The sequence below is a fragment of the Zalophus californianus genome, chromosome 4 (genome assembly GCF_009762305.2).
Source record: "Zalophus californianus isolate mZalCal1 chromosome 4, mZalCal1.pri.v2, whole genome shotgun sequence".
In the NCBI taxonomy this organism is placed as follows: domain Eukaryota; kingdom Metazoa; phylum Chordata; class Mammalia; order Carnivora; family Otariidae; genus Zalophus; species Zalophus californianus.
In genome coordinates, this window is record NC_045598.1 from 20,912,742 (window position 1) to 20,927,710 (window position 14,969).

At 39.0% G+C, this 14,969-nt stretch overlaps 1 protein-coding gene across 4 annotated transcripts in view; it reads right to left on the reverse strand.

Annotated features, from left to right (window-relative positions):
- The window catches only part of EYA3 (EYA transcriptional coactivator and phosphatase 3), a 106,045-nt gene that overhangs the window by 13,811 nt on the left and 77,265 nt on the right, over window positions 1–14,969 (reverse strand). For all 4 annotated transcript variants that reach the window (XM_027613588.1, XM_027613560.1, XM_027613571.1 and 1 more), the window contains 6 exons: window positions 11,356–11,439; window positions 9,765–9,854; window positions 7,424–7,482; window positions 5,192–5,352; window positions 2,651–2,765; window positions 1,475–1,596 (listed from right to left, as the gene is read on the reverse strand). In XM_027613588.1, the coding sequence (XP_027469389.1) occupies window positions 1,475–1,596; window positions 2,651–2,765; window positions 5,192–5,352; window positions 7,424–7,482; window positions 9,765–9,854; window positions 11,356–11,439 (631 nt within the window). The remainder of the gene's footprint in view (window positions 1–1,474; window positions 1,597–2,650; window positions 2,766–5,191; window positions 5,353–7,423; window positions 7,483–9,764; window positions 9,855–11,355; window positions 11,440–14,969) is intronic.

Below are 14,969 nucleotides of genomic sequence, written 5' to 3' on the forward strand. Positions count from 1 at the left end.
TGAGCCACCCGGGCGCCCTGAATTCTAGTCCTTATTACTGTTTGTTTTTTCCTTTTCAAAAAATTGCACTAAAAACCATAAAATCTGCCATCTTAACCAGTTTTAAATGTACATTTCAGCAGTGTTAAGTATACTCACATTGTTGCTCCAGAACTTTTCATGGTGCAAAGCTGAAATTCTATACCCATTAAACAACAATTCCCTATTTCCCTTTTCCTCCAAGCCTTTGTTAATCACCATCCTACTGTCTGTTTCTATGAGTTTGACTAAGAAACACACAGTATTTGCCTTTTTGTGACTGGCTGACTTCATTAGCATAACATCTTCAAGGCTGACACACGTGGTAGTATATGACAAGATTTTCTTCCCTTTTAGGCACAATGATCGCCCACTGTATGTATGAATATATCGTCTCCTGTGTATCCATTCATTTGATGGACGTCTGGGTTGCTTCCACCTCTTGGCGATCGTGAATAACGCTACCATGAACATGGGTGTGCAGATATTTTTTGGAGATCCTGCTTTCAATCCTTTTGGATATATACCCAGAAGTGGGATTACTGATCATATAATAGTTCTTTTTTAAATTTTTTGAGGAACCACCATACTGTTTTCCATAGTAGTCCTACCATGTTATACTCCCACCAACAGTGCAGAAGGGCTCTAATTTATTCACACCCTTGTCAACACTTGTTATTCTTTTTCTTTTTTTATTTTTAAGTAAACTCTACGCCCAACGTGGGGCTTGAACTATGTCCCATCAACATGGAGAGTTGCACGCTCCACTGACTGAGTCAGCCAGGTACCCCAACTATTTTTTTTTTAATATTTTATTTATTTATTTGACAGAGACAGCGAGAGAGGGAACACAAGCAGGGGCAGAGGGAGAGGGAGAAGCAGGCTTCCCACTGTGCAGGGAGCCCGACGTGGGGCTCCATTCCAGTACCCTGGGATCACGACCTGAACTGAAGGCAGCCGCTTAACTGACTGAGCCACCCAGGCGCCCCTATTTTTCTTTTTTTGACAGTAGCCATCTGAATGGGTGTGAGGGATTTAACCAGTTTTAAGTATATAGCTTAGTCTTTGATTTTTAATTTAGTGCTTTTTCTATAAGACTATACTGCACCACTGTCTCTGTGGAAAAGAAAAATAAATCTGGAATGAGGCAAAAGTAGATTTCCAAGCTATATATTACGTTCTTTCAATTATTACAAAAGGAAAGAGCATGATAAACTTTAAGTCCTACAAACCTGGATTTGAATCCGGTTTATGTAACTTACTAGCCGTGGAGCCTTGAGGAAGCTACACAACTGTTAAGCCTGAACTGGCCCATCACTAATACTAGGAAAAGACTGCTGTGAGGATTAGAGATATACATAAAGTGTCTAATTATGGGATTGGTAAATAATTAAGCACATCATAATTATGAAGTATTATGTAAGGCAAGTGACAAGAAAGAGAATAGAAACCATACCAATTTTGGTAGCACTATAGATGTTTTCAATAGGAAATATTTCTCCTAGCCCGTAAAGGAGAACCTTGGCCAGAGCTGGAACCAGCTGAGTTGTAGTGATCAGAACATTCACACAATTCTTTCTAGAAGGGAGAAAAAATAAAAAGAAAAGGAAAAGGTGAAACTAAACAAACCTGAGAGCAAGAATTCAAATGCGTCTTCTCTTTAGAATCTAATTATTAAAAACTAACTTCAAAGGGCCTGATTTTTGTTCAGTGCCATGCTCAGCTGTTGCTCTAATTACCTCAGATTTATTTATTTCCCATATTAAAGGACAGAGATTATATTTATTTTTATATATATATATAGTGGGCACAGAGCAGCAACTTGATTCTTGCCCCATTTCCCTTATGACCATTCTAGCTCACTGCATTTGTTAGCAAATAAACCACCAACCCATGTCCCTGATAGCACACTCTAGAAAACCAGCAATGAAGACTTTCACAGTGCTATTTCATCTGAATGCAACTCAGCTCTTAAGTAAGATATGATTTAAGTCCTCTCTGCCTCTCACACAATAGCAACACAGATTCCAGAATACACCTTAATTTCACATGTCCTTTACCTTCACGGATATCTACCCCTTGGTGTCAGTTTTACTGTTTGCTCTACTAGGCTGTAGATCTGGAATTCCTGCTTTGAGGGAGGGAGGAACAGGGTACTGGTGTAGACTGTATTTGACTATATTTATTTCCCATCCTAAGCTTCAAAAGCTGAAATCTCCTTAAACTACTTAATTTTTCCTTTTCTTCTGAATCCTGCCTTCCTGAGTAGGCTTTGATACATTTCTTTAGAGCTTCCTGTACTTAGGGTATGCGATGTGTCTCCTACAGGGATTCTCTGATGTGACCAGGCCCATTCCTGGGCTGGATATTATGGGTCACTAAGCTTTCATTCTGCGAGCGAAAAATAAGGGGAAATAAAAAGGCTTTCATATATAAATATTCTCTGAAAATTCGAACACGTGCTGTCAGCATAGAATGACCTCGCCTCCCACCGAACCTAAATGTTTGCTTGCATCCTTTCAACTCCTCTCACCCCTATCCCAAACCGGTGTCAGGGAGTGGCCTATCCTGGACTGGGGTAGGACTGAGTGCATATAGGAGACGATGAGACCTAAAAGTACCATTCCCATACCTGGACTGGATGAGAAGTAAGGACTTTAATGCAGTTCCTAACCAGGAATCTGTTAAAACTTCAATTTCTGCTCTTAGTCTCTGCAGTGCTTCCTTTCTCTGGGGACTGAGTAGGCCTTTGGGAATAAAAGCAGACACATTTATCATTTGACAATATATCCTTGCTGACACTAAGGAAGCAACTTCTAAATTCAATTTAGAAATAGTGTGAGTCACTGAAATATTCTATTGAGCTAACAGGTTTCTCTTCTTGGTAAAACCCTGGAACAGTCTACTTAATTAAAATGCCTTTTTGACTTTCTTCATCAGAATGTTTTGCTAGGGGGGCCACAACCACCAGCACAAAATCAGCTGAAAGAAACACTGTGATCAGATTCTGCCAAAGCTTACTCTTTCATCACCAGCCAGTAACATGACTGGCAGACTGGTGGACCACACTCTGAGCAGCGCTGCTGTAGATGTGACATCAAGAATCAAAGGGGGAGAAATGAGGGTTAGAGCTGGAAGAGTCTGCAGCATTTCCAATCTCTCTAAAGAAACCAAAGCCCAGGGAGGAAAGGGGGCTGCCTAAGATCACACAGCAGTTAGTGGCTTCTGGCTTCCCAAGTCTTTGCTCTGCCACACCCTGCTCCCATGGTGACCGTGCTCTCACCCGTTCATAACACATCGACCTGAGATTCCAGGTTGAATGACCAACTTCATGAACATCATTTATTTGTACTGTACTTGCTTCTGAAACAACTCCAACTAAGAGGAGACTGAAACACTGCTCAAGATCAGACAAGCATGGAACAAAACAGAATTCATCGGATGGGAGCATGTTATCAGACATTTGAATTATAATATTCAAATAATAAATCTGGCCCTGTATTTTCTGTAGTGAAGGTAAAAGAGAAATCCTATCTTCTATTACAAGTATTTCACAAAAACAGAAGGCATTTCTGTGAGGAGACTGGTATATAATTTGTTTTCAGATTGTCGGTTTCACAATGCAAGCCTAGAAATACATGACTCTCAAGGTCTCTGATAAGACAACAACAAAACCAGTACCTATATGTCATGTGTGGCATACATATAAGTCCACATGTCACATACTTAATTAATAATATGATGTGGCACTTCTGTTAATTCCTATTTTACAAAATACAGCTGGACCTTACTTTTAATATGTTCCCCAGAGTAGGCTCAGGGGATTCTCACAGAGGGTTATATCACTTTCTTCAGGAAACCAGGTCCTGGCCCTCAACTAACAGAAAAAGGATCAGATACTTAGGTTGTATATGAAAACTAACAAAAGAAAGGCTTATGTGTGGAGACAGTAAAAGCAAAAAGATGGGAGTTGCCAAAATAAAGTACTGGCTCTGAGTCATGAGAAAAAAATAGGCCATAAAAAGGGGAATCTAAAAAAAGCATATTAAATTCCCAAAGCCCAGATGCCTGTGCTTTTTATCTGGTACTGGGGGCTCTAACAGAAATGAACCAAATTATCTTAAAACCCTATTTTTACTTTCTGCACCACAATGTAAGGCAGCATGGTGTGGCAGGAGTTGTTTCTTGATCTGGGATAATATACCTCTAGACAGTCTATCAAATCCCTGAAACTTCATGCAATATTTTGTATTAGATCTTTGAGGGTAATGCTTCACAGCTTAAAATTTTTTTCTCGTAAGGATACATCACTAAAAAAGGAACTGCATCAGGGCGCTTGGCTGTCTCAGTCAGTAAGCATGCAACTCTTGATCTCGGGCTCGTGAGTTCAAGCCCCATACTGGGCACAGGGCTTACTTTAAAAATAAATAAATAAATAAAAATAAAAACATCTTTCATACTTTAAAAAAAAGTGTCCTGCATGAATGTAAAGTACACTGGACCAAGAGGTAGGGGACTGGATTCTAGCTGTGACCGTGGGTAAGCTGTCCTCAGCACCCTCATGATAAACGAGCTTTCTCAAATGCAAAATGAGGGATTCAGATTAGATTTCTAAAGTCTCTTCTAATTTGAACAATCTATGCTTAATTTATTAATTTTAAATAACAGAATTTTAGGCATAGTGACACCTGATATTTCAGATATTTCTGGGCAGAATTTCCAAGGTCCAGTACATGGCTACTGCCAACCTTTAATTCTGGACCAACGTTTCCACCCATTATAAATCTAGTCACTAGTTCTACGTGACTTGTTCTGATAGTTACATAAATCAGTCAAAAATTATGGCAACCCATTAACTAGTATTGACAATAGTTGTGACTCCAGAATAAAACATATGTCATCAAACATAATCTTTGGAACACATTTCTTTAAAAAGGTATTTGTCTAAAAAGAACAAGAGAACTCTGCAAAGTTATGCTAAGAGAAGTCCATGAGAGATGCAGAGCTTCCTCCTCAAAGAGATTCAATCAAACCTGTTTTTTTATACAAAGTTAAAATGTTATTGTGGCCCCAATTCCTAAGCAGTTGCCAGGGAGTTCTAAGGAATCCCTGGAAAAGAACATAGGAAATAAGAGGGAAACAGAATATCAGACTGGCTGTATGCCACACTTACCACCCACGTTGCTTTTATGCTTATCATAGATTTCTCTCACTTTTCGGTAGCGGAAAGCCAGCTTTCTCATCCAGTCCACACCTCCCTGGACACCCACAGAGGAACCATGGCTGCCACCGCCTCCTGACCCACTGAAACCATCTGTTGAAAAACTGTAGTTGCTGCAGAGAGAGAGGATGATGAAAATTAATATCTATACTGTATGGGCTTTTGTGCTGAATCCCATCTGGGATTCTCTGTCCTATTCCTGGCATCTGACATCAAGTCTAAAGGCTTTGAGAAACTTCTCCTTTAATCTCTGTGTGTCAGAATCTATCTTCCATTAGTTGTCTACCTCGCCCCTACTACTGCCATCAAAGAAAGGAGGGAGAGAAAGGAAAGAGAGGTAGAGCCCATTCAAGCACCAGCATCCCCTAGAGGTTGTCTTGGGAATAGAGCATCTTTTCATTAATGAGAAAATATCTTATAATGAAAAAAAACTCCAGAATATAACATTTTTGTGTACACACACACACACACGATGGCAACTATGCAAAGTGGAGAAACATGTGAAGAAATAATGGAAGGAAATAACCCCAAATATTAATAATTGCAAGGTATAATGGAGATGTTCTTCAGAGATATGTTAGCTGGTTTATTAAGTTCATGGGTCATAAGTCCATGGGTCATAAAATGTCCACAAATTCTTTAATACTCCCCTCTTCTAATTCTTCTCCCTATGGGTATGGATTGATTTAAATGTAAACAGGATGTGGAAGAAGAGATGGTGTCAGACCGCAGAGACAGGCTTCTCTTGCTCTCTCGGAGCATTTGCTCTGAAAGAAGTCAGCTGTCACACGAGAACACTCGAACTGCCCCATGGAGAGGCATATATAGTGAGGAACTGATCAGCCACATGTGAGAGGCTGCAAGCAGGTCCTCCAGCTCCCATCAAGGCTTCAGATGATTTAAGCTCCAGCCAGTATCTTGATTTTAATCTCAGAGACCCTGATTCAAAACTACCTTGCTAAGTCACTTTCAAGTTCCTGTCCTATAGAAATTATGAGATGATAAATGTTTATTGCTTTAAGCTACTAAGTTTTGGGGTAATTTGTTACACAGCCATAGAAATAAGTAATACAGTTAAACAGGCTGGGAGAGATTGAACACTTCCTAAGTAAAGATATAAAAAAGTGACTGACAGAATTAGAGACAACTTGGTTCAATCAAAAATCAAAACTGAGTTCAGTAAGTGTGAGATTCTATTTTTAAGAAAATAAAGCTGTCAAGACATTTAGGTAATTACTGGTTGGCCTCATGTATAAGAGGAAAAAAAACACTAGGCTTCAGGGTAGATCATAAACTGCTTTGGACCAGGCACTTTCCTAAAAGGTCCAGTAAAATCTCATTAGAATGGTGTGCTCCATGGCTGTGCAAGCAACATGCACGACTGGATGCTGATCCTCACGTGGGACCTCGTAATCTTTCTCAGTACTACAGGATTAGGTCCTTCCTGAGTGATACGTCCAGTTCTGCTCTATGTTTGAGAATTCATGGATGAAACAATTTTAGGGTAGACACAGGGAAGAACCTATGAAAGGGACAAACACGAAAACAAATTAACATGAAAAAAATGTGACAGGTCTTTTTTTCTGAAAGTTCTTAAATAGAAGCTAGATAAATTTTTGGATTATTCACTAAGACTACTGGGAGAGAAGACAGCAGCCAAGAAAGAAATGAGGAGATGGAGCAAACATTTGCCTCCGAGATCCCCTTAGTGTAGCGTTCACTGATACAAGGTTTAAGGCTGTCTCCGATAGGGTCATTCCTGACACCAACAGACCCCGACAATTAGTTTCCCTCGTAAAATTCCTGATGCTTATTTGTATCTAAAACTAACACACTCCTGACTGAAAATCTGGTCAAAGAGAAACCGGTGTACCCTTTACTTTGAAATGCTTTTTCCTCATCCGGTCATTGCCACCCACTCTTGAAGGCCATACTCAAATTCTATTGCACTGAGAAGGCCGCTCCAATGCTGGCAACCACAGCCACCAGTTACTTTCTTTTCTGTGCTCTGTCACATTCTCTACTGTCACCTCTGTACACTGCAGTCCATCATTACCTCTGTTTGTCTCGGTCTCCGCTAACAGACTGTGGGATCTTTTACTCGTCTTTGTTTTCCTCTGAACCTAGACAGTATCTCATGCCTAACAGGTACACTGATGTTTAAGACATCACTGTTTCTATCACCTCAAGTCCTGGCCATTGTCATCAGAAGCCACATCTTCCACGTGCACCTGGTCACACTCCTGTTAAAAAACAAAACCACACACTATTTCAGTCCAGGGAGTAGAAGTGCTACCACCACCATGACATATTGTAAAAAGACCAAAAATAATGGCAGATGATGAAAATCCTTACAGTCTCCTATGTGTGGAGGATCACTCTCACCCCCCTGCTGTCCAACTTCTTTTAAGGCCTAATTCATGTCCCACGGTCTCATGAAATCTTCCTTACCCAGCCTGACCCTCAGGTATACTCTTCTCTCAGTAGTCATGGGTATAACACAATAGCTCATGGGTATAAACACAAACTCCCTTACACTGTCAGGGATGTCTACGTCCTACGCCAGACTGTGAAGTTCTGTTATAAACTGCAGCCCTCCTGTGGCACAACCTGTATCCTACAGCTCCCTTGTACCCCTCCAGTCTAGTCCTTACGTAGCATGTGCTTTTACGTAGCATGTACCCAATACGTTTTTGCAGATGAAACAGATGCTGGTAGGGTATGGTATCAAAACGGAGAATGACTGAAACAGAAATCTGTAAGTCCAAACTTAGGAATTAGAAGTGGTCACCTAAGTTAATCTCATGTTCTAAAAGTGAGGTGAAATGAATGACCCACGGCCACACAACTAGTGAGTGATAGAAAGAAACGAGAAAGTGCCTGGGCCTTCCAATTTGAATCCAAGGTTCTTTCCACCAAGCCCGTGCTACTATGAACTAAATGCCACCCACTACCTAAATCTGAGAGATTCATTCCTCTGACACCACCTAAGGGAATGTTGTGATGTCCGCCTACATCAGAATCCCCTGGGCAAGTTTTTTAAAAATGCATATTCTTGGGTCCACCCCAGACCTACTTGAATCAGAATTTCTGGGTGTGAAGTCCTAGAATCTTCATTTTTAACAAGCTCCCCAGGTGATTCTTATGCCCCCTAAAGTTGAGAACCACTGACCTGGGGGGCAGGAACATATTCAGGTCAAATTCTTCACAGAACTTTCAGTCCTGAGTGAGGTCTATGTCTAGAAAATCATTACAAATACAATTTGGCAATAATTATTGGCACAAAGTAGGTTTTCAATAAATGTTTGCTGAGTAAAAACTATGATGTCCTAACGTATCAACACGTGAAGTTGAGGAAGAATAAAGCATTGTGGAGGTTAGACAAAGGTACTGGAGTTTAGAGACCTGGGTAATTCAATTTGTTGGAGAACTGTCCATTGAGAAGAACTAGACTATCTTTAAAAAGAAATAGGATTACTTTGTGTTTATAAAATGCTATCTTATTTTTAATTAATTTTATTTATTTTAAGTAATCTTTACACCCCATGTGGGGCTGGAACTCATAACCCTGAGATCAAGAGTCGCATGCTCTTCCGACTGAGCCAGCCAGGTGCCCCACTATTTTATTTTTTAACGTACAATTTTCACTGTTTTTAAAAACTAGGTTATATAAGTAGTACACAGTTTGGAACTCAAAAGGGCATGAAGTGACAAGTCTGCTCCTTCCCACCTCTGGGTCCCAGCAACATATCCCCTTCCTCAGACAGAACTGTTACTAGTTTCTTGTGTAGGATAACTGCTTAACTGAGGCCCAAAATGGTGAGTTCTTAAATAGAACTTAAACTTAAACTTTCCTAACCTGGAACTCACACTCTGGTCTTCTGACTTCCCAGTCTTGTGCTCTTGCCACTACACCATGGTCACCTCAAAGGTGAACTCAAATGTCAAAGCCAAAAAATTCACCAAGAAGCTCTCAGTGCTCCTGGTTTTCCTTGCATCTAACTATACAATGATTCTGGACATCAAGGTTAACCTATACATGGATAATAAGCATGTATAAGTTATAATGAGTTAGAGCAGCCATTTATAGATCTGACAAATCAAGAGATTATATTTTAAGAAGGTAAAATCAAAAAATAGTCAAAATATAATTAAGAGTACAAAGAGTCAAACCCACATTATTGTATGTTATTTAAGACAGATGAACAAATAGGAATGTTGGTTTACACTTCACTGTTTTGTCTGAAGGGCTGGCATTTCCCCTAGAGCTAGATCACTTCCAAATAGGCTAACAAAAATCAAAATTTTGAACCAATAAAATTGAGGGCCAGTACCAAGACCGGTGACCTAGCTAAGGCACTGTTCTTGTAAGACTACATAAGTCTAAGTGGCCAGCTGGCTTCTCCACAACCACCCCTTCTCACCACACTTCCTCTAAATACAATAAGCATAGGCTAGACAAATAAATAGTTACTGAACAAACAAAATGTTTCACTGAAGCACAGAAACAATTTCAAATGCTTACCTCTAAGTCATTGAAAAATAGATGTGTATCAGCCACTTCAAAAATCATCTCTTCCATTGTTAAACCTGAGCCAATCACTACTGTTGGATCCTAGAAGACAATAAGAGAAAAATCTGTTTAATTTGGTACTAACAGCACTGGTTCCAATCTTATAAATATTTTGGAGTTATTCTGGGTCAAGGTCAAAACAACAGAGGCCTGCAAAAGTGCTTCTAACTGTTACTTATGCAATTTCATTCAGTTAGAAGAATCTGGGATTGTGCAAAGTTAAAAATTTCAGGACTTAGTTTTTAGAAAACTAAACACACTTAAAAAAAAAACAATTTGAGCGGAAATTCTGTTTTGTGAGAAATGCTATTGCTAAAATATTACTATTGTGATACCCATTATCTCCCTTCAGCCTCCCCACCATGTGCGCGCGCGCGCGCACACACGCGCGTGCGCGCGCACACACACACACACACACACACACACACACACACACACACACACACACACACACACACACACACACACACACACACACACACACACACACACACACACACACACACACAGAGCATGACGCCAGAAGTCAGTTATCTGACAATCTCAACAGCCAGGAAATAAGTGAAGAAGGCTGAAGAGCCAAAATATTTGTAGGAAAACCAATGCATCTAGCTTTAAAGTGAACCATCAGGTCTTCACTTGGAGGATGTATGCTCTTATTTTATACACTTTTATAATCAGCTTATACAGTGTACAAGCTTATGTCAGCTTACCAGCCTAGACACTAAAAGCCTGTGGAAAGTACTTCTAACAGAAACATTAATACAGTAAGAAATAAATGGGAATAGTAAGAAAGCAAAGGACGTAGATATTTTTATAAAATTTATTCACAGAAACTGAAAAATAGAAGCCTGGAGATAATCTGGTATAGAAACATATAGCTTATCCCTCTATCAAAGCTGATGTTTAGGGGCGCCTGGATGGTACAGCTGGTTTAAATGTCCAACTCTTGGTGTGGAGTCTGCTTGGGATTTTCTCTCCCTCTCCCTTTGCCCCCCCTCCATGCATGTGTGCTCTCTCACTCTCTCTCTCAAATAAATCAATCAATCTTAAACAAACAAACCCCCCCCAAAACCCTGGTGTTTATATTGATGACTAAATAAGTTTAAATTCTGCTTGGTATATTTAGTGTAAGGAGGTATGTAATCTATGTAAGAAAAATATTTTAGACTTTATATATATTTTAAAATTTACATATCTGGTATATACTCAGCTAAATAAAATGCTCAGTTTGGGCTGTTAAAAGTGACTTAAGGTTAACACATCAGTCTTTGGAATATATAATCCTGAGACTCCACTGTTTTGAGCTTCATTCCCATATTTAGTCTTTATAAAATAGAACCCTTGAACAACTTCAGCTTACAGCACTGGTCCTAGGTCTGTCTCCAGCTTTATCAACACTGCCTGACATGCAGTCTGCTGTACAAGTCATCCGGTGAAGTTGTACATGGCAAGTGAAAGGCCAACAGGGTAAGATGGAGGTAGCAGAGAGAGTGAGTCAGGAGGAGGGCAGTTACAAGAAAAGAAGAAAGACTCAAATTACCTTTCCATATTTTTGAGCATAGGATCCAGTAAGAAGAGAGTGAAAGATGATGATGGTTTCATCCAAGTCCCACAGAAATACCCGCTGAGGAAGGAAAACAGAAAAAAAAAATGAGTGAGCATCTTTTCTAAATATAATGGAATGGAACAAGAAATACGTAACAGAAAAAAAACTTAAAAATTCACAAATATGTGAAAATTAAACAACACAATTTTCAACAAGCAGTAGATCAAAGAAAAAATCCCAAGTGAAATTAGGGAATACCTTGAGATGAATGAAAACAAAACACAACATACCAAAATTTATAGGCTGCAGTGAAAGCAGTACAAAGAGGGGAATTTATAGCTGTAAAATGCATGCCTTAAAAAAGAAGATCTCAATCAATAACATAACTGTACAATTTGAGGAACTGGAAAGAGCCAGCAGAAGGAATGGAAGACTAAAAGTTATAATGGAGATAAATAAATCAGAGAGCAGAAAAATAATAGAGAAAAATCAATGAAACCAAAAGTTGGTTCTTTGAAAAGATCTACAAAATTGACAACCTTTAGTTAGATTAACTAAGAAAAAAAAGAAGACTCAAATTAGTAAAATCAGAAATGAAAGTGGGAATGTTGGTATCAATTTTACAGAAATAAAAAGAATGGTAAGACAATACCATGAATAGCTGTATACTAACAAATAACCTATATGGACATAGACAAATTCCTAGAAATACACAAAATGCCAAAACTGACTCAAGAAGAAATGGAAAATCTGGATAGACCTTTAATAGAGGTTGAAATCAGTAATCAAAAAGATACCAAGAAAGAAAAAAGCCCAGGACCAGATGGTTTCACTGTTAAATTCTACCAAACATTTAAAGAAGAATTAACACCAATCCTTCCTTAACTCTTCTAAAAGTTGAAGATGAAGAAATACTTCTTAAATCATTCTATGAAGCCAGCATTACCCTGATACTGATGTCAGATAAAGACACTACAAGAAAACTGCAGACCAATATCTCTTAAGAAGATCAATGCAAAAAATCCTCCACAAAAATACTAGCAAACAAAATTCAAGCAGCATATTAAAAGCACTGTACATCATGACGCTGCGGGATTTGTTTAGAATGCAAGGATGGATCAACATACAAAAATTAATCAATATAATATGCTACCTTAAGAAAACGGAGGGAAAAAAACCCAATGCTTATTTCAATTGAGGCAGGAGAAGCATCTGACAAAATTCAACACACTTTCATGACAAAAATACTCAATAAACTAGGAGTAGAAGTGAATTTCCTCACATGATAAAGACTGTATATGAAAAACCCAGAATTAATATCTTACTCAATGGTGCAAGACTGAAAGCTTACATAAGTAACAGAAGCACTTTATCCTGGAGATCAGGAATAGGACAAGTATGCCTGTTTTTACCACTTCTATTCAACATTAAGTACTAGAAATTCTAGCCAGAATAATTTGGCAAGAATTGGGGGGGAAAAAGGTACCCAAATTGGAAAGGAAAAAGTAAAATTAACTCTGTTCACAAATGACACGATCTTATATATAGAAAACTCCATAAAGAATCCACAAAAAATTTGTTAGAGCTAATAAATGAATTCAGCAATGAGCTGTATTTCTATATACTTGCAATTACTAATCCTCAAAGAAATTTAAAAACAATTCCATTTATAATAGCATCAAAAATAATAAAATAACTTGGGATGCCTGGGTGGCTCCGTTGGTTAAGTGTCTGCCTTTGGCTCAGGTCATGATCTCAGGGTCCTGGGATTGAGGCCCGCATCCGGCTCCTTGCTCAGTGGGAAGCCTGCTTCTCCCTCTGCCTGCTGCTCCCCCTGCTTGTGTTCTCTCTCTCTCTCTGACAAATAAATAAATAAAATCTTAAAAAATAATAAAATACTTAAGCATAAATTTAACTGAGGGGTGCCTGGGTGGCTCAGTAGGTTAAGCATCTGACTCTTGATTTTGGCTAAGGTCATGATCTCAGGGTCGTGAGCTCAAGCCCCACATCAGGCTCTGTGCTGGGCATGGAGCCTGCTTAAGATTCTCTCTCTCCCTCTGCCTCTCCCTCTCTCTCTCTCTCTCTCAAAAAAAAAAGAATAAATTTAACTGAGGAGGTGAAACACCTGTATACTGAAAACTAAAAAACACAGCTGAAGGAAATTAGACGGATCTAAATGGAAAGACAGCCCATGTTCATGGATGAAAGATTTAACAATGTTAAAGTGACAATACTACCCAGATGACTTAAAATTCGATGCAATCCCTATCAAAATCCCAATAGTTTTTAAAGAAATAGAAAAACTCATCCTAAAATTCATACGGAATCTCATATTCCATGGCCTGAATGGCCAAAATAATCTTGAAAAAGAATGAAGTTGGAAGACTAACATTTCCTGATTTCAAAACTCATTACAAGGCTACAGTAATAATCAATACAATGTGGTACCTCCAAAAGGAAAGACACACAAACCAATGAAATTGACAAGATGACTCAGAAATAAACCCTTACATATATGGTCAATTTAAAAAAAAAAGACTATTTATTTGAGAGACAGAGAGCAGAGCAAGAGACAGAGCATAAGTGGGGGGGGAGGGGTAGAGGGAGAGGGAGAAGCAGACTCCCTGCTGAGCAGGGGGCCCGATGTGGAGCAGGGAGCCTGATGTGATTCAGGGCCCCAATCCCAGGACCCTGGGATCATGACCTAAGCCAAAGGCAGGCACTTAACCAACTGAGCCACCCAGATGCCCCCAAATATGGTCAATTTTTGACAAGGATGCTAAGACCATTCAATGGGGAAAGGAAAATATTTCCAACAAAAGGTGCTGGGAAAATTGGATGTCCATGTGCAAAAGAATGAAATTAGACCCTTACTTTACACCATATACAAAAATTAACTCGGGGCACCTGGGTGGCTCAGTCGTTAAGTGTCTGCCTTCGGCTCAGGTCATGATCCCAGGGTCCTGGGATCGAGCCCCGCATCGGGCTCCCTGCTCCGTGGGAAGCCTGCTTCTCCCTCTCCCACTCCCACTCCCCCTGCTTGTGTTCCCTCTTTCGCTGTGTCTCTTTCTGTCAAAGAAATAAATAAAATCTTAAAAAAAAAGTCTCTTAAAAAAATTAACTGAATATGAGAAAAAATTAATTCAATATGAGTCAAAGACCTAAATTTATGAGCTACAACAATAAAATTCTTAGAAGAAAACACTGGTAAATATCTTTATAACCTTGTATTTTTAACACTAAAATACAAGCAATAAAAGAAAAACAGGACTTCAACAAAATGTAAAACTTTTGTGCCTCAAAGAACACGAGTAAAAAGAACTCATGGAATGGGAGAAAATATTTGCGCATTATATATCTGATAAGTGAGTAGTATCTAGAATATATAAAGAATTCCTAAAACTCAACAACAAAATACCAAAAACCCAATTAAAAACCGGGCATAGGATTTGAACAGCTATTTCTCCAAAGAAAATATACAGATGGCCAATAGATACATGAATAGATGTTCAACATTACTAGTCATTAAGGAAATGGAAATCAAAACCATTTCACATCCATTAGGATGGCTATTATTTAAAAAAAGGGGGGGAATAATAAGTGTTGGT